The 22,975-nt window shown below is 41.8% G+C and overlaps 1 protein-coding gene across 1 annotated transcript; it reads right to left on the reverse strand.

Moving 5' to 3' along the window:
* Positions 1 to 667: 667 nt before the first annotated feature.
* Positions 668 to 15,699, reverse strand: LOC129182006 (chemokine-like protein TAFA-5). Its single transcript, XM_054777864.1, has 4 exons — positions 15,282 to 15,699; positions 10,928 to 11,077; positions 5,407 to 5,534; positions 668 to 3,567 (listed from the first exon to the last, which is right to left on the reverse strand). Exons 1-4 carry the CDS (start codon positions 15,370 to 15,372, stop codon positions 3,559 to 3,561), a joined length of 378 nt encoding a protein of 125 aa, XP_054633839.1. The 5' UTR covers positions 15,373 to 15,699; the 3' UTR covers positions 668 to 3,558.
* Positions 15,700 to 22,975: the final 7,276 nt, after the last annotated feature.

The raw sequence follows: 22,975 nt of genomic DNA on the forward strand, positions 1-22,975 counted from the left end.
GAGTTCCAAGATGAAAACCACTGCTGAACATCATCTCAAATTTCCCAGAAAACATCTTGATGATCCTCAAGACCTTCGGGAAAATACTCTGTGGTCTGACGAGACAAAAGTTGAACTTTTTGGAAGGTGTGTGTCCCATTACATCTGGCATAAAAGTAACGCATTTCAGAAAATAAACATCATACCAACAGTAGGATATGGTGGTGGTAGTGTGATGGTCTGGTGCTGTTTTGCTGCTTCAGGACCTGGAAGACTTACTGTGATAAATGAAACCATGAATTCTGCTGTCAACCAAAAAATCCTGAAGGAGAATGTCCAGCCATGTGTTGTACTCTGGCTTCCTCCCACTTTCCCGAAAACATGCAGGTGAGGTTAATTGGCGACTCTAAATTGTCCATAGGTATGAATGTGAGTGTGAATGGTTGTTTGTCTATATGTGCCCTGCGATTGGCTGAGGACCAGTCCAGGGTGTACCCCGCCTGTCGCCCAAAGTCAGCTGGGATAAGCTCCAGCATACCCTCGCGACCCTAATGAGGATGAAGCGGTATAGAAAATGGATGGGATGGATGGATCTCAAACATTTACACAAACATGCAAAAATCAGGAAGAGGGCAAACACTTGTTCACACCACTGTATATATTTAATATAATTAACAAAAAACTCCAGAGAACCACAGTGAGAGCTATTATCCACGCATGGTGAAAACCTGCAACAGTGGTGAACCTTCCCAGAAAGCTGGGCAAACAAAATGACCCCAAGAGCGCAGTGATGACTGAGCCAAGAGGTCACAAAAGACCCCACAAAAACATCCAAAGAACTGCAGGCTTCACTTGCTTTAGATAAGGTCAGTGTTAGTTAAGGTCAGTGTTCATGACTCTAAATAAATAATAAATAAATAAAATGCAGTTCTCAATGAAGTCTACTGTGGCTAATCCTGACCCTCAAGTCACATCACAATAAATATTTTCTTAATTTAAAAAAAACATAGCAAAATGCAAATGATTGCAGGTCGCACTGTTCCACAAACTTTCGTTTTCCGAGTCATTTGATAGTTGTTGGCAACTGAAACATTGTTAAGCGGTTGTTCCTTGTTGTTCAGTGGCCGGATCGGTGACTCTCAATGTTAACAAGGCAGCTAATGACTTTTGGCAACACATCGAAGCTCAGTTCCAACTACGATGAATAACACTGCACGCGACAAAGTATTTCCACGTAGTGGCCGCACTGGACCTCCACTCTCTCTTGTATTGTAGAAACGGTACGACGCACAATTTTAGTGGTTTTGAAACTGTGACCTTTTCATACCGTGGTATACCTTGAAACCGGTAATCGACCCATGCCTAGCTGTCAGCATGATACAAGCACAATAACAAACATCAAAAGTCAGCATTACTGTATTATCTCTGTAAAGGCATTAGATGAGGTACCTAATCAAGCGTCCCTTTAAGCGTTAGCTAACTTCCTGTCTGATGATGCTGATGGCAATGAAGTTGAGTGTGTGTAAAAGTGAGCTAATTGTTTTAGGAGGATAGGTAGGTCACAAAGTGAAATTAACAAATAAAAAGAGGATCAGTGCAGCCTACATCCTCATCAGAATTTTTAGTTCTTTCCTACTTGGTCATTTCCCCTGTGTAGTTTTTCTTCCTTTTACATTCAAGTTTGTGGGCTTTTAAGTCTTACAGCCAGAACAACAAAAATCACTGAAATGAATGACTTTAATGCGAAGATTCATCATGACAGTCATCAGTAAATTCAGCAGAGAAAGTTACAATCTGAACAGAAAAGAATAGAAACATTTTCTTTAATCAAGAAGTTCAGGAATTGATGTTGTTCACCCAGTCATTGTGTGTTGACAACGCTGAGAATGACAGATCTATCTAAGCCACCGCGTTATTGGTTCATATGCTGTCTTTGAAGGAATAGCATTTACAGTCTCATCACATTTACAGTACCTCACTGAAGTGAGTACACCTCACATTTGATTTATTTGATCTTTTCATGGGACAAAACTGAAGAAATGACACTGGTGAGGAGAAAAGGGGCTAATTGAGCCCATTTTGGAAATTTTCACTTACAGGTGTACAGTTGTCCCTCACTACATTGTGGTTCCAACATCACTCCCTCACTCTATCGCAGTTTTTCAAAAATGAATTAACTAATAAATGACCGCTGTCTTTCAAATATTGAAAGACAAGTTTTATGTAGTATTCTGGTCACTAGGCGTCAGTAATGTTACATTGATGAGACATGACATTAGATTAGATTACCTTAACACTGCATGGAGTGGAAAAAACTTCTCCTCCCATTCTGCCAAGTAGTTTTGGCTTCTTACTTTGTCCTTCCTTCCCACTCTGTTTCAAACCCTTTCTTAAGTGTAGATTAAACCAATTGGAGGCTAACTAGTTAGCCCGGTAGCATGTTTTGCTTAAAGAGGTTACAGTCTCTTGTGTCCCTGCAGTGATGTAGCCCGTGCATTACAGTTGCGCAGTGTGGTCTGAACAAAGAATAATAGGAGAGTAAAGGTGACTATAGGGGTGTTATTTCATGTCTACAGGGCTCTAATATGTTAAAAATCATAATAATGTTAAAAATCACAATTAGAAGGCCATAAACAGGTTTTCTATGCTCTAACTACAAAAATATTCCATTTGTTAATACATCAAATGTATAGCAACTGATGTGAAACTGATGAGGGGTAGGATTACATAAGCTTTGCTTCTTCCTACTCCTTCTTGGACATGCAGAATTGTGAATTGTGTTATGTGATGAGCTCCACTGTAATTGTGTGCATGTTCAAGATGAATGAAACCATTACCATTACCATTACCATTACCATTACCATTACCATTACCATTACCACAATGCAAAAATTCACTTATCATGGTCGGGTCTGGAACCAATTAACCGTGATAAACGAGGGACGACTATTCACTTTTGTTGCCAGCGGTTTAAACAAGAATGGTTGTGTGTTGAATTATTTTGAGGAGACAATAAATTTACACTGCTATACAAGCTGTACACTGACTACTTTACATTGTATCCAAGTGTCATTTCCTCAGTGTTGTCCCATGCAAATAATAAGACGTTTACACAAATGTGTAAATATTGTACTCACTCTTGTGAGGTACTGTACTTTTTAAACAACTTTTGCAGCCCTGTTGAACAAGGTGGTTCCATAGAGGTCCGTAGATGTGTCTGACATGATTTATTCAGCACTTTTATGGTAAAAAGTCAAAACTGCGCTGTATGTTTCATTCATGGGATGTTCTCGAAAAGTACCATGTGGATTCCAGTCTGTCAGCCTACATTGGGTCAAAGTTTCATCTTAAAAATAATCTTTTCCAGCATTCAGCCAAGATCCTTCAGCTTTATTAGGAGTCGTCATGGACATGCTCTCTTCCAAAGACTCTTTGGTGTGGAAAAACAAAACGTTTCTCCAGAAAAGGAAAAGTTGACACTGTTCAATGTCTTCACAGACCCCTTAGACCGCCGGTGGTTGTCTCCGCTCTGCAGCAAAGGGAGACGGATGATGAGAATATTCCATCCTGTCACCGCTGTCAGGAGACCTGCCAGACATAAGCAATCCATAGTAGATAAGTTACTTCTAACAGGAAGTGAAAAGTGAGAAAAATGCGGCTTTCGTTGTGGCTAGAACAGTTTCCACTCTTCCGTAAAGACTTTCTACAAGATATCGGTTTGTCTGGGGGAATTTTTGTCGCTTTATGGACCTTGAACTGGGGACAGTGGTGCTGGAACATTGATAAGCTGAGTGCATAATGATGAAAATGTCTGATAAAATAATGGTAAAAAGTGTTATATAAGGACAAAAAAGTACAGGACCTATGACAGAACCCTGAGGGACCTCAAAAGTATTTTCTAGTATTCATTTGTGAAGACAAAACCCCAAAAGCTACTCAAATTGCAGTTTCAACCCTAAAACATGATTTTTATACACACATGACCCAACAAACGAACCAAAACCACAATCATCTTTCAGGAACCAACATCTAGGTCAAAGTAAGACACCTACGGATTTTCAATGATACCTAACCCAACGTTTGTGAGGTAGCTGAGGTCAAAGTCCATAAACCTGTGGTTCGCTGGGCACCAGGCTGGCAGCAGCGCTCCCTATAGGCAGCTGTAATGTTCTACTGCAAATCTACAGCTACTGTACTTTTGTAGAACACATAGTTTCACTCACGTTTCACTCACAACAGGAGCAAAATGTCTACACGTGTCACTTTACACATTTTCTGGTCTTTTTTGTTCCCGTCGTCTGCATCCTCAAGAGGCCGAGAAGCCGAAAAATCTGACTTGACCATGAAGAGGAGCATCTTGCTGCCCTGCTGTCCATCTTTTCAACTAGTTCCTATGAGAAGGCGGCTGCGGTTTGGAAGACTTGATTATTCACAGCGTCGACCCGACTCATCCGGAAGCGGCTGAGCAGAACCCGAGACGGGGGACGCAGTGTTTGGACTATTGATGCTGAATACTGACTGTCAGCTTGGAAACACTTTTTTTCCACTGTTTAAACTTCCTCCAAACACAAAAAGTCTCATGGGCAGACAGTCTGATGGAGACTTTCTAGTCTAGTCTCAGTGATGTGCGGTGATGTTCATGACTCCTTCGGAGTTTGTTTACGTTAAGAAATTTTGCTCATTAAAAGGATAACAAGAAAAGAAGAGAATAATTCACTTTATTTTCAAATACTTCTTAGTCACATTTATTTATTTTTTTAGAAACGTAATTGTATATGAAGTACACGTACCCTATCCCTCTACTTTGTTGTAAAAGTCTGATCATCTTGTGTTGCGCTTGGGTATATACAGTATATACATTCATTCCTTCAGCAGCGCATTTGACTTGCTGCTCTCCAGCTGGTGCTGCTGTCAAAAACAATAACACTGGCTTTTCCTCTCTGTGGAAGGATGTATTATTGGAGACATGCTGACACACAGAAACTGGCAGGTGCCGTGATCCAACTCAGTACACTCAGTGAGTGCACTGAAGCAGACAGTAGGCAGGGCTTGCGCACTATATAGGCACATATAGACAACTATTCACACTCTCATTCATACCTATGGACAATTTAGATGAATGAATCTAACATGCATGTTTTTGGAAAGCGGGAGGAAGCCGGAGTACCCGGAGAAAAGCCACGGGGAGAACATGCAAACTCCACACAGAGATGTCCATCAGATTTGAACCCAGATCTTCCAGATCCCCTGACTGTGTGGCTAACATGCTAACCACTAGGCCTCATTGGACAATTTTTTTTTTTTATGCTGTCGTTCTTTTTTTTCAGGTGAACCAGAGCCTCATCTGCCTCCCCTAATCGCACGTCTCTGCCGTGCTCACAAGCCTGTGAGGCCCGTAACATACACAAAGACTCGCGGTGGTCTCACCGTGGTGGTCTTGACTCGGCCTCCTGGTTGCGTGCAGGTCCAGCCCGACTGGTTGATGAGGAGGTCGCAACCCTCGTTGTCCAAACACGGACTCATGAGACACCACTGACGAGTGACGATGATGTCCACTGAGAAGGGAAGAGATTATTAGCCGTCGCCATGATGTCAGTCAAGTTTACTGTGCACACCTTCATCAAACATTCATCTATTTATACAGAAATAGGACAAGCTCGTTTGCATACGGTGCTTCTGTGATTGGACCGCAGATAGGACAGCAGAAAACAAACATTTGAATAAAAAGAAGCACTGTCGAAATGCACTTCATTCATTGATCATTATTCAGAGCTGATTGCTGCACTTACGTTCAACAGTTTGATGAATTGATGAATTATACGTTTGTCATATTTTCACTTCTGTATTTACTTCCTTAAACTCTCTACTTACTTTATCTTTGTTCATTTCCTATTATTCATTAATTCAAACTTTTTTTATTTAGTTATTTATGTAACCATTTTTATTTATTTGAAATACCTTTTATTCTTTTCTTTTCCTTTATAGCCACACAAGCTATACTACATTTTTCTATTGTAAATTATGCTACTCAATTTATCTCCTATTTTTTATTAGATTTTTCTTACTTTCATCATTGCATAAGCCAGCTGTCTCTTGCTACACATTCTCTATTAGAATAAATGGTGTGAATGGATTGTCTGCAATAGACTAGGAGTAGCAATTGTGCAAACATGTGATGTTCCTCATTAAAACGTGTTAAATATGTCCGAAACAAATAAACCATACTATTCCATCGTCACGTAATCGTCTTCCCCAAAGCAGTACTCGCCTGAATGTGGATCTTTCAGATGTTAAAAATAGAATTAAAAAATATGCAATTGTGTTATCTACAAGCAGCTGTAAAGGCTGCATCAGTGTGTTGCTTAATAAAACACCTCCACGCCGGCAAGCTTCATCGATCCAAATGGGAGGAGGCCATTTCGTGCTGACTTATGTCCTGGGACCACCAGCAAATGCCAATGTGTATTTTTTTACACACAGCTCCCCGCACCCCTCGCCAAAACCCTCCTGTTAGCTTGACATTGACGTTCTACTCTGATAAAGCGACTGTTGTCATTATTAGAATAGAATCACCTCCAGAACCCTCACCTTCTTTCTTCAAAGGCCATTGTTTAGTTGCGACACAATCCAGGTTTCAGCTGTAAATACGCCTCACACACTTTATTAAACACATTTTAAATTATAAAATGTACAGGTGCTCACCACTAATGAATTGCAATGTAAGATCATCACTGAACAGTCTCAGAGTGTAGCCTGGTCGTCACGCTGGCTCTAGAGGCTAGCAGGCTAGCAGGCTAGCAAGGCGTTTCTCCAAGCCGCGTCTACATATTCCACATTGTTTGGCTGTTGTAATTCCAGTAACGACTTACGATCACATATTAAGTTGTGTTAACCTCGCTGCAGAGCACACCGACATGCCCACAGTTATGATGTGTGCAAAATGTCTACGAAATTCTCTACGAAAAAATGATCAGTGAGGCATAAAAACAGAAACATGGAAATACTTTTTTAACAGTGGTACATGTATGTATATTTTAGCTGTGTTAGCAGTACTTTTTAACAAACAAAAAAACAAAACAAAAAAAACAGTCTATTTTCGTTGAAAAAACATTTGACCAAAAATCGAACTTGCTGAATCATGAATGCACGGGCAAGGGTGTCATATGGGGGAAGTTAGGTCAGTTCCAAAATAAAGGTGTGGTGACAACAGCTGCCCCAATGCGAACATGCATGTTTTTGGAATGTGGAAGGAAACCGGAGAACTCGGAGAAAAAACCCACGCACGCACAAGGAGAACATGTAAACTCCACACAGAAATGCCCAAAGGAGATTCGAACCCAGGTTTTCCCGATCACCTGACTGTGACTGTGTGGCCAACATGTTAACCACTAGACCACCGTGCGGCCAAATGTTTTTTCACGGAGCCCATAATTCCTGACAGGACCCTTGTGTGTGGGGATCCACCGTACAGAAACAGACGAATGACACTTTACTCCCAGAGGACAATGTGAAGAACAAAAACATTCAAAATAGTTGAACACCCTGTGGGTGAAGTACGCCTCTAAAGTCTGTAAAGAAAACCTCAAAGTTGGATCCTGGGGTAAGGCACATTTTGCTTTTTCTTGGACTTCTTTGCACCACTTCTTCCAAAATAAGAATTAACTTTTTATTACACTTGAATGATTGTTAAAATGGGACTTAGAACATGCAGTATACTAAATAAAGCATATATGATGGCCGCAGTTTATTTCCTGTTGGAGGCAGGGCTTAGATGAGTCACGCGAGGCGTCAGTGCTGCAAAGGCTGCTGGGAGATGAGAGGTGGCGCTGGTCGGGAGTCTGTTTGGTACCACTGCGATACAAAGTGACATAAATACCAACATGCAACTCTCTCTAAAAGGTCACACAAGACTTATTGTCTTATTTCATTGTTTCTTAAGTAGAACGTTCTGCATGCATGAGCCTGCTTGGCTTACATTATTAAAGTAACACATGCACATAAATCTTCTTTAAAATTACCAGATGATGACGATGATGTGCGTTTTAGTCGCTCATCACAAGCAGAATGTTATAAAGCAGGGGCGCCCATTACGTCGATCGCAAGCTACCGGTAGATCACCAAAGTAGTTTGGGTCAATCGTGTAAAAGTCACTTTGTAGTTGTCATATGACTCCCCTCCTGATTCGCCCTTGCTCCCCTGCAGCGTTTCAAGCTACACACGGAGATGTAACGTCATCTTTATTATTGTGATTATGGATGAGCTAACTCTGCGGTAAGATGTCTATATAACAAAAGTTATCTGTTCGCTTGTAGCGGCTAGTTACGTAGAAAAAAAGTGTATTGTTTACTGGCTTTGCTTGGCGTCATGAACTCTACTACAGAAATCAGTGTTTTCTACACGTCCGCTTCTTAAACTATTATTTCATGATGAAATTAAACATGTGCCCATTGGTGAAACCTTTTCAATATGTTGCCTTGACTTCGGCTGCATTGTCTTTTGCATAATCATTTTAAATTCTTGTATATTGGTCATGTTTGATAGCAAATGCTAACTGGATGTAATACATGAACTGTGTGCCCTAATGAACGTTACATGGCTAATTTGACTGACATATTACCAGTACTCAGGTTATGTACACAACTATTTAGGAGTTATGTGGAATTATCTTTATTTCCATATTGAAGGGAATTATGATATCAATTACTTTGATTACCTGTAAACTCTGAAAATGTGAATGTGAAATACTAATCATTAATATTTACAATAGAATTTCAGAGTTTACTGGTTACATTTTGTATATGTTATATGTTTTATAGAAAGAGGTAGATCATTTTGACTTGTACTTGCATGCTGAGAAAGTGTGTGCACCCCTGACATATGCAGTATTTACAACGTACATAAATACATACTTTTATATAGGTAAATACATAGTTTTGTAATAAATATAGTAAAGATATATATTTTATATATTTATAGTAGGAGGTAGCTCCCCAGGACTTTTTAAAAGTAGCTCGCATGCTGAAAACATGTGAGCACCCCTGAAAAACTACTTAATATTTATATGTAGGCTGACCCATGTGTCGGTGTGTCACTGTGACATGGTAACCATGGCGACACTGCACAGGAGTGTTTCCTCACATTTGAAAGTCATTTGCACAGTAAAGGGTCTTCCCCAAAGTGTTCCCACTAAGTTGGACGCATGCAATTGTCCACCTGTCTGTTAAGATGAAGAATTAAAGATTTAGGGACAACTAACGACAATCTTTCCTGACGTTTTCCTCAGTGGAGTTTGAAAGAGGAAAGCCAAAGTGACATAAATACCAGCGTGCAGCCCTGGAAAGGTCATAGATGTTTACACAGAATAGTATTTACAATCATTTGTCATGCTCTGCAGCTTGCATGACCAGCATGAATGTTCTGGAACGCCACTTCCACATGATGCGCCTGACGTGATGCATACCCGAGCTGTCCTATCTAGCCTTTGAGCATGAGCCTGCTAAGACAACCTTAACAGTCCAGTTGCGATCGATTCAATGCCCTGACAGATGCACCTAAGCTGCAGAAGCAGGTAAAAGCCTTAAAAAGCCTCTTGAAGCTGCTGCAATTCAACAAAGTGTTGCTTTTAAATTCCAGCTCGTGCTGCACAAGGAAAACGCAGCCTGAAGTCGGGGGCGTTTCAGTTGTGCAGACGGTCAAGCAAATGGAGAAAAAGTCAACGTGTCATCTGTCTCTCACCATTTTGTCGACATTGAGTGTTATCCGGTCTGGGGCAAGTATCAGTTACCACGGTAACAGACGACAACTGAGATTAGTGTCCAAAGTGAAAGTTCCCGACAGAAGAACGACATGTGACTCGCTCATCTCCAACCCATGCTGACAACCCGCCATCTAACCCTATCGAGCTTTCCAAATAAGGTTCTGTTCCAGACGCAGACAGAATCCTCCAGTGGATCTGTCAGCTTGGTGAGGCGGCAGCCGAAGCAGCGGGAGTCCTGAAGTCACCAGGAGATCTGAAAGCGTCCTCCAGCTGTGTGACTGTCTCCAGATGGCATTGGAGACAAAACAGCGGCTGACGCAAAGCAACACAACTCTAGCGTGTTCCCATTAGAAGCTCGACTCACGTGGAAACAGAGAGAACGTGGTCCTTCATGAATATTACTAACATCAGTAGTAGTCACTCCGTACACCCTATCTGCCAATACCAATCCTATTTGATTGATCGTCGCGTGTTCCACTCCAGTCCTGTAGGTGGCACTAATTCACATTAAAAATCCACCTGCTGGATGTGGTGGGTCACAGCTCCTACCTGACCCTACCCTAGCTACTAAATGTGCTAAGTTATTTGATCTCCATGCACATGTCCAAGCTAATAACTACAGTGCGCTCCATGTTTTTTTTTATTTGATTTGATTTTTTATTTGAAAGCATTGAGTGTGTATTTACAGGTGATGGACATTTTTTACTGAAACGAGGAAGTCATAGAACACAATACATAGAACACAGATACATAGAACACCGATACATAGAAACGGCGAGAGAGGTCTGATTTTTATGAGGAGGCATTTTTGTATGTGTCACTCTTTTGAACGCATATTGTTTTGAGAAGCAAAACTCTTTACTGAAATGGTCCCAGGAACTAAGCGGAACTACGTTCCTCATCAGGGATCTCCGACCAGAACTGGACTCACGGGACCAATTGTGGGGGGTAAGTCACTGTTGCTGCAGTACACTGCTGATGGGGATGTCAGACAACTTCATGTCAAAAAATCCGAACTATCCCTTTAACACTCCTTTTCTTGTTGACGGTGATTCTTCTTTTGAAAGAAGTGGTGTAGAAAAAGTCAAAGAAAAAGCTAAATGCGCGTTAACTGAGGATGCGTATGCTCCATGTTGATGCGAGAATGAAGCTACCGCCATTAGATGGCAGTACTCTTCACTATCATCTTACCATCCACGCAGGCCGGCCTGGCTCGCGTGGTTCCAGCAATCTGTCCTTTCCTGCAGGCACAGCGGGCCGTCTGCCGGGCAATTGTTCTTTTGGGCTGACTGCTGTCGCGGTCCATCGTGATGACCTCACAGGTTCCGGTCGACATATGACCTATAAAGGATACACAATGTATGTTTAACAACCAACAAAGTTATCTTTAAAAAACCAAAAACCCAAAAGCCAAAGAAAACTGAGCAGTGAAGTCTCATGTGTCATCATGCATGACGGCAGTTTCAACTCTGGATTTTGGTGCAAATTTTAAATTGTTACTTTTTAAAATGTATAAGTAACTCACAAGTAATGAATGATAATGTAAGATGATTGATGAACAGATGAATTTATTAAGCTAGGGAAGCTAAGTATCACTTTTACTTATGGCAGCATGCAACTGTGGTGCGTTCAAGGACCCCCAACAAAGTGTGACATCTCAACGCTTGCCGAAAAACATGATCAATGAAGACATACGTGAAAAAATGTGGGCTGGAGGCTAGGAAGGTGTCACCATCCGATACTGACATCAGATATTGGGGCGATATCAGCAAAAAAAAAAACAGATCGGACTACAACGGCCTGCATCGAAAAATCTCTGATATTGGCACTCCGATACAAGCAGTCGATTGAAGGCTCTATCGGCCATGTATATTTTTAGTCTGAAATAATACGACCAAACTCATCGCACATTTAAAGCATAGTTACCCAAGAAATTCCCATGGGATGAAAATAAGTCATTCGCTATAACAGAAAAGATGACCATCCCCTCTCCGTGGTGAGTAAAGTTGGGTTTAAACACTTAGGTGAGCACCTCAAACCTTGCTATATTCGCCAGGCCGCCACTACATTGTGGATAAAACTATACCCCAGATGCTTAAAGAAGTAAATGGGTTCGTTTTTCTCATCCCTACTGTTGCTGATTATTGTTCTCTGTTTGAGTAATATCACTGGATCAGGCCTTTTTTAATACTGCACACTACATTGCAAACTGATTGGTTAAAATGACTTTTTCTTAACAATTTAAGTGATTGTGAACATTAAGGAGGTTTGTTTATCTGGTGGTGGCCCCAGTCTGCAAAGCGGTATACAAGTCAAGCTGTCGATCTATTCTTTTATCATAATAATTATGTACTTTGTGAAGTTGAGTCTGTGGCGTTCCAGGAACCAATAGAACAACGCGGGTGACATCATGTCGCAGTCAATGAAGCTCATAATTGCATTAACGCCGCCGACACGTTTGTGTCTGCTGCAACGTAGCCTGAAGGCGACGCAGACGCTAATTAATGAGCGAAAATCATCTCCTCTGCTCAATTAACTCACAATGCTCTCGTGTCACGAGCAGTCTGTCGGTTTTCTCTTGGACTGGATCGACTTTTGGTGTCAAATTGGTTACTTGCTGTCATTAAACTACTAGCAGTAGCGTAGAGTACACAATTTGCAGGGTAAAGTACCACCCCTCAGCCGACACGCACACCTTGACATAAATGATTGAAGACCCACCTATAGATCTGCTTACCAATTACACAAGTGCCCAATGACACTAATGCTCGACATAAAATTGAAGCCTGTCCAATCATTGTGTCCCGTGTCCACACTGCCATAATGTGACACACATACATACATTTTTAATAGTAGGAAGTCAGAAACTAATGCAGAGACTTGTGTTTTCCTGCATTCGTCCTGCAGAATTTCCTCCCACGTATGTGAGTGGGATGAGCAAAACCTTATGTCCCAGTGCGAAACGATATCTGACGCCGATGTCAAAGGTCAGCAAGTGGAGGCTAACACTGACAGTGAGATGAGAAGAGGAGGAAGTGTTTGGTTAGTGTGGTTGTGTTTTGCTGTGAGAAGCAACTTTTAAACATCACCTTTGTCTGTCCAAACGCCACGTCAAGTTGTCGCCATCATTTTACAGTGGTGAGGTGTCACTTCCTCGCCCGCAGCGTTTGCTTTCCCGAGCAGGAAACGAATCGCACGTGAAAGCGCAGCGGCGACGACAGCTCATTCATATTTAAAAAGAAATCATAAAATAAAAATAATAAAGCGGCTCATTGTTTTCTCTGCTCTTTGTGTCATTTGTTTTTACCCTGACGGCTGACGTTGTGTGACAGGTGCTTGATGTGTGTAAATAATAATCTCTTTATAACATCACATGACAGCTTTGGAGCAACTTCTTAGCACCAAACGGCATCAGAATGCAATTGGAAAGACAGGAAGAAGTCCAACATTATTCCTGCAAGTCTCTATTTGGAGTGTTTTTATACCAGCTAAACTACACGTGTCTGGCAGGCCTTATGTGTTGTGTTCAAAATGCCTCAGATCGCATGCTAGCATACACGTAATCCATCCATCCATCCATTTTCGATGCCGCTTGTCCTCACTAGGGTCGCGGGGGTATGCTGGAGCCTATCCGAGTGGTGGGGTTCTGTTTGTCAGTCCCCTAGAGGCGTGCACCAAATTTAATGGTGCTTGGGGTACAGCGGGTGTTTTGTAGAGCAGTGAGAGAAATTTCAAGTCAATGCGACTTATGGGGGTCAAACGCCAACATGTGGTGTATTTGTCAGAAAAATAACAATGCTTCAGGAGTAGAAGAGTTAACTTGCACAAACACAACAAAACACCTACTTTGAATTCCAGTTTCAGTCACATGGCCACTTGTTGCTAGGCAGAATTCAAAGAGCTCAATCGTAACTTCCCCAGAGAGCAAAGAAAAAAATATGCACACACTGGATGGATATTAGATACGCATTGGAAACAGACTGGACACACACTTGTCTCTCGCTGGATACGAGGGGTGTCACAAGACAAGACGATGCAGGATATTGGGTCTACAAGGACGAGACGAGCTGAGATTTTAACATAATGTTTGAGAAAAGTACAATGAAAAAATATATGACAATGTATTGCAAGCTACTCATTTAATTTCTACTGTTACACACTTCTGCACTCTGTGTGTATGCTAGCAGCCCCGCCTCTACCCACCGAGACAAAGAGACTGTATGACTGACAAAAGGGCTCACCCCGCTCATGCAAACGCGCCAAGGTGCTGAAACCAATGCACAGAGTGAACTCTCTTCTTGCCGTTTGGAGGTGAGAGAAGAGGAAAGCAGACACACATGCACATGGCCGTATATTGAAGTCAGCAAAATGATTCAGTTCTTTTTCATTTATTGTGTGATGAATTCATTCATTTATGATCATGCCAGGCCTGGTGCCCACTAGACTAGCTTTTTTTCTAATCGAGAAATCTTGCCATGCTTTAATCTTGCGAGATCTTGTGGCACCCCTACTGAATACACACTGCATGCAGGGGCGGACTTACCATTAAGCAAACACAGTCAATTGCTTGAGGCCCCAAGATTTTCAGGGGCCCCAAAACCTCTCATAAAAACGGATTATTGATTTTTTTTTTCCTTTGGTTTAAAATACACATTACTGTCTTAGTCTTAAAACTGCATTGAAATGTGTAATCGATCATCAATGCTTTTACTGCCCCCCCCCATGCAATGGAATATTCCATGTTACAGCGCATGTGCAGATTGATTCCGGAAAATGGGAGAAAAACAAACTTGTTGGGATGGTTTGGATAAAACTGATGCAGAGTTACCCCAGTGAAGCGGAGAAGAGAAGAAGGCAAGACAAACACATTTGATCATAACTACCAAAGGTAGACGGCCAGTAGTTTTAGGGATGAAGCTTTTCATCATAGATGTGAGTATTAAAGTGGTAAACTATTTTAAATGTCGCTTAATGTTCTTAACAATTCCAGTATGATTCACTTGTCAGGTAATAATAGTCTCCCAGGAGGATTTTAAGGACCTTGCCTAGCTCAGTAAATAGGAGAATTTTCTCATACTCACACTTGTTAGTAGACTATAAACAATATTTAAAATCGTTCTGGGGAGGGGGGGTATACAAGGCAATGTAACTAGCAACTTAAGCTGACAAATAACTGGAACAGATGTCAAAAGTAGGACAAAAATTGTCTAAATGATATACTCACCTTTTGTAAAATAATAATAATAATAAAATAATAATAATTTTAAAAGAAATTCTGTCAGTGCAGTACAAGGATGTGAAGGACCCAATAACACTAAAGGACACACATTTAAACTGGAAACATAAAGGCGTACTTGTGTACTACAGCTACACTACTTCCTGCTATAGGACACTACACACTGTATTTGTGTGTAGCAGGACGGGAGAGTCAAGCTGATAGAAAATCAATAACAATCTTCAACTTCTTCACACTTGCCGACTTTGATTTCCTGTCCACAACAACAACAAAACGCAATTCTGAAAGCTTCTGGAGCGTGGTTCTTACCTTGGTGCAGGACGTGCTTGTGGAGGACAGCCAGGATGAGCAGGCAGAGCCCCGCGGCTGTTAGCGACCACAGCAGCCGGAAGGGCTGCATGGGGGAGCCCGGAGTCCCGCGTCAAAGTTGGGCTTAGCCGGAGGACGAAGCCCCCTCACGGCACCACATCCCCTGTGCACTAGCCTGCAGTGACAAATCCAAGTGGGTTTTCTTTTCAAGCTGCCCAAATGACTCACTTGCCCACTTTTACAGCCTCCTACTACATCGTCTCACAGGCACCCGGCCCCAGTGGAGCTACTCTGCAGGCAAGTTGCTGCTTCTGCTGGTCCATTACCGGCTGATGACGGAGGAAATGATGAAGGTGTAGCCTGCTTAGAAGCTGAGACGTAAATCGCTGCTCTCCGGCTCTCTTCCCGTCTCATACACACACACACACACACGCACACATTCAGTGACGTCACGCCTGTGTTTACAACAAACACATAGCATCTAGCTGTCTCCATGGCAGCAGACGCGCGATCTATTTCATTGATTGGTTGGAGAATTTTCACTCAAATTAATGAAATCCCAGTATTACTCACAGCCACTAGTGGGGGCATATATGCATGCTAACTGAGGATTGCTAGATTGTGATGTATTAACTAGGGATGGGCCGATCTGATACCCAGTATCAGTATAGGTCTGACATTTCCCAAATTTACTGGATGGGATATCAGGGAAAAACAACATTGATCCAAAAGCCCAGCTCAGACAATCCACCGCTGTGAAGTATTGCATTGGACACTGAAATTATAATTCATTTTTCGTTTGTTTTAAGACTCACATTTGCACGAAAATTCACTTAATTCGCCTGTGATATTCTCATTCATCCATCTCATTGTATTCTCAGGGCATTCAATCGATCGCAACTGGACTGTTCAGGTTGTCTTAGAAGATGTTTCGCCTCTCATCCGACCAGGCTTCATCAGTTCATGCTCAAAGACTAGTTGGTGTACACACACCAGTCAGACTAGATAGGACAGCTTTAGTCTAGTTAATGCTCAAAGACTTGGTGGGACACACGCTAATCAGGCAAGATAGGACAGCTCTAGTCTGAGAGGCTGGTGCAAGATTCAATCTATTTAGTAACCTCTAAAGGAGGAGGCAGGCCCAGACAGGAATGGCTGGCTCTTTAGTGGTGTCAAATGACTTAGGATACAATGGAGTGGGGCCTCTGCCTGCCAACGATGGTCGTTTGGGTGGTATCACATTTGTTAGCATCCCATTCAGATGTAATGATGGTCATGGACCCATGTGAAACCAAGGTGGCTCGGTCTTGTTTATTTCTTACAGGCTAAATGACTGAGTCTTTTAGGAAGGTTGTGAAAGGATAGCATTGTATTGTTCTTCTGGGTATGGGGTGTCCCGTCAGGAGGTGTACAACCTGTGTTTCCAAGTGTTAGCAGGTTTCAAGTGTACTGGTATGTTAGAAATCCTTCTGAGTTTCTCAGATAGGCCTGAGACATACGGGATGACAATGTTATTGCGTCTGCTACTCTTTTCTTCCTCATCCAACTTGCTTTTGTTTTTTTCTGGAACAAGATGCACTTTTCACAAACCGCCAGCTGGAGTAACCACAGGTTTTGAGGACATCCCTCAGGTGTTTATGCTCTTTCTCTTTGGCCTGTGGCCTGGTGGGAACATTATCAGCTCTGTGTTGTAGGGTTCTGATAACGCCCAGTTTGTGTTCCAGTGGGTGGTGCAAATCAAAAAGTAGGTACTGGTCAGTGTGTGTGGGTTTCCTGGAAACAGCAACATGGAGGCTCCTGTCGTCTGCAATGTGGACGTCACAGTCCAAAAAAGACAACTTATTGTCTTTGACATCCTCACTTGTGAACTTGATGTTTATGTCCACTGAGTTAATGTGCACGGTGAAGGCTAGCACTTCTTGGCTTCTGATTTTGACCCATGTGTCATCCACTTATGTGTACTTTTGGAGATGAAATTCTCCGCAACCCAATAAAGGCCACAAGGACCATTCTGTTAAGTCAATTTCACCTCCCCTTATGTGTTTGTTAATCTCCAATTAGGAGAATAAGACTCACACTGTCATGTTCCGCAGCACAGGAGTGAGCACTTCCTGTCCTGCACTTTCATTTTGGTGCGCTGTACTCCCTGCTGGAGGGAAGCTGCAGCCGCTTCACCCCGGTGGTATGTTGCACAGCTGGCCACAGTCGCAATTAGTGGGGTTTAAAAGCCCTGCGCCGTCTCAGGTACGACACAGGTTCATTGTATCTTTGCTCACTGCCTTTGTGTACCTCGCCTGTGCTGTCACCTGAGACGGTTCCCTGACCTGTTGCTATACAGCCCAAGTCTTCCGTGTGTGTGTGTTCACAGAGCCTTTTACCTCTGTCGCTTTCTGTTGATTTTCATGCGCCTGCTTTACTAAAGTATTTTTATTATTCACCACCGCCACCCGTCTCTGCATGCTGGGGGTCAAGCACTCGGCAGCTCCCAAGATCGTGACACACACTCCAATTGAAGGTTCACTGAATATATTGAAAATAATTCAGACAGAATAGAATCGCAAGTTTCGGGTATCCGGAATAATGTTTCTTCTAATGTCCTCCTGCAACCCCCAACGAGAAGAAGAGACATTTTCCACCCCCAGCGATGGGCTTTTCCGCCTTTTGTAGAGGTTCCCCAGTCAGCTGATATGTTTATCTTATCTTATCTTACCTCATGGTGTGTGTGTGTGTGTGTGTGTGTGTGTGTGTGTGTGTGTGGCAGCAACAGCTGAGAGCCGCATCTCCTGCTGATGTTGTAGTCTTCTGCCTGCAACTTTTATGAACAAAATAGGACAGGCATGCAGAGAACATCCTAATTCTGGCGTACTTACTACTAGTACCTACCCATGGGTATATCAGTTAGCTGCTTACGTGAATGTACTTGATCTTATGTGTTTTGTGTAATCTACTTGCAATGTTCATCTACTCAGCTCACAAGTTAATAAAACAGTATTAGCCTGCATACAATAATAAAACCTGCGATTGGCTGGCGACCAGTCCAGGGTGTACCCCGCCTGTCGCCCGAAGTCAGTTGGGATAGGCTCCAGCATACCCCCGCAACCCTAATGAGGAGAAGCGGTATAGAAAATGGATGGACAATAATAAAGCAAGCAACTAAGCAAGCAGAGCGAGCGTTATGTTTATATGTTGTTCAAATAAAACTACAGTACTAATTACTTGGTGCTCTTCCTTTAAAGGAGTACAGAGCCCTCCTTTCCATGTCCTCCATGTAGAGGTCGGCCACGATAGGGGATGCTGGTGCCCTGGTTGTGCTATGGGGTTTAAGGCCGATACACAATGTTGCAGTATCTGTATCGGGCATGAAAAAGTGGTATTGGTACACCCCTAGTCTTAACTAGAGATGCTCGATTTTGGCTTTTTTACCAATATCTGATAAACTGATTTTGTCCAACACATCATTACCGATACTGATATTGATAGAGCTTTTACCTCAAACTAATGTTGTGTAATGAACATATTGTGCTTCTTTTCTGTGACTGGTCGCCAGCCAATCGCAGTGGACAAATAAAATGAGTGAAATTATAAACAGCCTGTCTCCACCGGTTGCTGCCTAAACACTGCGTGTGACTTGAGTGATTCTTCCTGAGGTGTGATATCAGATTAGACGTATTAAAAGATGCCTCACTCCCCTTCACAGAACCAGTGCTTTTATTACAAATGGTATATTTACTTTCCAAAGGCAAAATGTAATATTTCCAAGCTTTGTTGCTATGCAACGCACTTTGATGAAGTCTCACTCACGCGCCTAAATCAGTATCAGTAGAAAAACCGATTCGGATACAGTCGTTACTCATTTATCGCCTATTATCTTGTCAGCGTTATTCAGCTCCGAATCGTAGTAAGGGCGACCTGACTTCAGCAAAGAAGGAAACTTCTCCTGTTGCTTCTGACAACTTTTATTGTTGAACGCGGCAGCAAGAGAGCAGCTCCGAACACACCCACATCTACGCCCTCTCTCTCGCTCTCTCTCTCCCCCCTTACCCAAAAGCCAAAGGTCATGCAAGCCCCCACTACATAGCTGTAACACGCCGTTAATTGGCTCCAGACCCAGCAGATTCAACATGAATTTCCGCGAAGTAGGATTCAATATTCAGGAATTGAATATTTTCACAGTTATGGCATAGAAAACCTGTTTATGATCTTCTAAATATGTTTTTTAACATTATCAGAGCCTTCTATACATGAAATAACACACCTATAGTCATCTTTACGTTCTTATTACCCAATGTAGTAGATATAATCAAAGAAAATATGACATAGTAGACATAAATAAGATAACATAGACTCACATGTTAGCTGTTCCTTTATTTTCTTGACAGCGTGCTTCCTACGGTGGCTATTGTCTCATCAATGTATTGTAATGGCAGCTTTAAATGGCTTTACACTCGTATTACACAATATAGTAGACATAAAAAGAGTAAATAAGCCATTTACCATGTAAATAAAACTGCTTGTGTGAGTCACAGTCACTGAACTCTATACGTGGAATGGCCCCGATCTATTGCTGCGTGTTGGAGGCCTGACGCCACCGGAAGTATAGAAGTCGCCATGTTGTTTCACCCAAAACAAGAAAGCCGACTGCGATTGACGCGTTCTGCATAAGTAACATCAAGATATATTATTACTAACATGTAGAATCATACTGGTAGATAACATTTAATTAATGCAAATTTAGCTTTTACACTATGTTGCAAGTGCAAATATTGTCTCGTCAATCATTGATTAGGAATTAAGAAATTATCTACACGTGTTATTTTTTTTTAAATAATGTACATCAAAAGCAGTATTTGGTAATCAAATACATGTACAGTATAGTTTGTAATCTACGGTAATCAATGTTCCACCTATTTGTCTTTCTTGCTGTTGGGTATTTGGATAAATTACATACAGTGTGTGAATTTTATCATACATGTACACTGTACATTTTCAGGTGCCCATCATTTGATTTTTTTATGTTTTTGAGTCGTCATTATTTTACTTGTTTCTTATAGTGGAGTTCCTTATAGAGAACACTAATACGAAAAACTCAGTACATGAAGCAACTTCTGCACTATCGTTAATCCTTTGTATTCTTTTGTATTTTTATAACCCTTTTAATACAAGTTTGATATGACAAAGAAAGTTCAAAGAGCCCTCTGAATTTTGTCTTAATGTGGATTTATGTTTCTTCTTTACCACCATGTGTAAGACAAGTGAGATATTTTTTAGTTGCTTTGTGTGTTTTCAATACAGTTCGGATGATACTATTTATACAACTCAGTAAACATGTTTCAACATTTAGTTACGTAACAGCTGAGATATTATTTTGAGGTATGCCTGTATGTTGTCACAATGTTGCTGGAGATTCATTGATTTTTTTGCCTGAGTGGCGATGGCATTTTTTCGCTTTTCCAGTGCAATTCATTACTGTGCAACTCATTCCCAACATTGCATCTTTTACATTAAACAACTGAAGAAATAAGATGACCTCTTTATTGACATTTTTTAATTTAAATTTCAGTGTGAAATTGTGATGTGATGTTAGATTCATTGGCTTGGGTTTTCTAAGTGTTAGTGTGACTTAGTGAATTATGTTGCATGTGACTGCGATTTGTTACAATATTTCCTACTAAACCTCAGCAAAACAAAAACATATTCTCATGAATTTATTTAAACTAATTGACTGATTGCTTTCTTGTGTGCCTTTCTCTGTGTGTGCTTGGCAGCGAATAAGTGTTTCTGCCTTTAAATTGTGATGTGTGTGGGTGTGGATTGGTGTGGGTGTGTATTTGTGTTTGTGTGCAGTTATTTGCATGTGTTTTGAGTGTGCATGTGTTTTTTTTAGTGTATGTGCATGTGTTCGTGTGTGTTTGTGTATGTACATGTGGATGTGTGTGCGTGCATGTGTGTGTGTGTGTGTGTGTGTGTGTGTGCGTGTGTGTGTGCGATGTACAGTTGAATAATAGTACACTTGTAGATTGCAGAATTCCAATATTACTGGGAGCTCCTGATGTGCATAGATTTATACACGCATCTTGTTTTCTTTATTTGTAATAATCTATCATAACGCAGACATGGACTCGTCATAGTCTTAACGGTGCCTAACAGTGCTCAATTCTGTAGTACTTTGAGCTTGATCCTATAGTATCAACCCGGATCTACTGTGCCGCGTGTGTGCTTTTTGGGTGAAGCAAGATGGCCGACAACCGGCTTCATGCGGTCAGCCATGACGCCCATTCCACGTAGTTTAGAGTTCAGTGGTCACAGTACATGTGTTCCCGAGGGGATCTTAGTGGCAGGCGGACAGGAGGACAGGAAGTGATGTCGGAGGTTCAGAGTTGAGTTTTAGCCTGTCGTGGGTTAGTCCAGTCCAGGGACAACCCTGCCTCTTGCCCAAAGTCAGCTGGGATAGGCTCCAGCATACCCGCAACCCTATAGTTCTAGTTATTATCATGATGATCTTTGTGCTTTGATCACTGCCAAACCTAGCGACTGTTGAAGTGCCACTGAAAACATTTTTTTCTAAAAACTAAAAAATTCAAGCAGAGTGCACTGGCAGTGGATTTCATTGTCGTAAAACAATACCTTTGTGACCAAACTGACCTTTGTATCTAGATATTCAAAATCAACAGGCTTCATTCTCACATTGAGGCCTACACCATCCCCGGAAGTCGAGAATTGTGATCCAAGGTGCCTGAGGTAGCTGGAGTGCAGCAGTCAAACCCTTTCCTTGTCACCCCTGCACCGGTCACAGCTTCCAGCTGATCGTCATCAAACGTTCAGAGATTATTGTGATATGGCAAGACCACTATAGGTTCTGACTAATGAAGTCAAATGTCATCGCAACACATATTTCTGTCAGCGCCATGCTAACCTGTGAGTACACACTTGTCAGCTAAGCTAAGCTAGAGAAAGTAAAGTGTTATGGTCTGTCGCCCATGACGACCTCAGAGTGTCAGGTGTTCATTTCAGCCATCGCCTATGTCGGACACGCCATCCTGCTTGACGGACGTTTTTATTTCCACAAGCAGACCATGCCTAACCCCATGACAGCAGAATGATGAGGAAGCTAGCAACAACAACAACAAGACAGCGACACGTGACACCTGCTGAGAGTCGTGATGAGGAGTCGATCATGAGATGAACGCGTCTCTTCAACCGTCATCATTCTCAACAGCTTGTCAGTCATCCTCCTTTACTGACACTACTGCGTCCCTGCAAATATCTTGAACGTTTGAACCAGACCCAGTCTATTTTCTAACTACAATTACAATCGCAGGCGATCTTCATGTTACGACGTTTGGAGGTTGCGATGCACTCCGATAAATTATAACACAAAAAAGAGAAGTAGTTACGTGCTCACGGCGGAAGAATACGCAGTCGCATGTCGTTACCCTGAGGTATATGTCTTTTCTTCTTTTTAGTTCACTTTTTTCACTTTATTATGCCTTCCAAGAGTCATGAAGACTCTTCTAATTGCACTGCCTTAAAGAAAATGAAAGTGACATCGTAAAATGCTCAGAAAGTGGAGAAGTGCCTATCAACATTGGCTACAACAATCATCAAGGATGAAGATGGTATCTTTGATAGGATCTGCTCCTATGAAATGGACAGTGCAGTGATAATTAAGCACTGTAGTGGTCTCATTATTGAGA

Source organism: Dunckerocampus dactyliophorus, chromosome 5 (genome assembly GCF_027744805.1).
Source record: "Dunckerocampus dactyliophorus isolate RoL2022-P2 chromosome 5, RoL_Ddac_1.1, whole genome shotgun sequence".
In the NCBI taxonomy this organism is placed as follows: Eukaryota; Metazoa; Chordata; class Actinopteri; order Syngnathiformes; family Syngnathidae; genus Dunckerocampus; species Dunckerocampus dactyliophorus.

Excerpts from the sequence above, each read along its gene's own strand:
- LOC129182006 (XM_054777864.1), bottom strand. The coding sequence starts at position 15,372 with ATGCAGCCCTTCCGGCTGCTGTGGTCGCTAACAGCCGCGGGGCTCTGC. Across the intron at positions 11,078-15,281 it reads CAAGCACGTCCTGCACCAAG|GTCATATGTCGACCGGAACC; the intron begins GTAAGAACCACG and ends TATCCTTTATAG. Across the intron at positions 5,535-10,927 it reads CAGGCCGGCCTGCGTGGATG|TGGACATCATCGTCACTCGT; the intron begins GTAAGATGATAG and ends TTCCCTTCTCAG.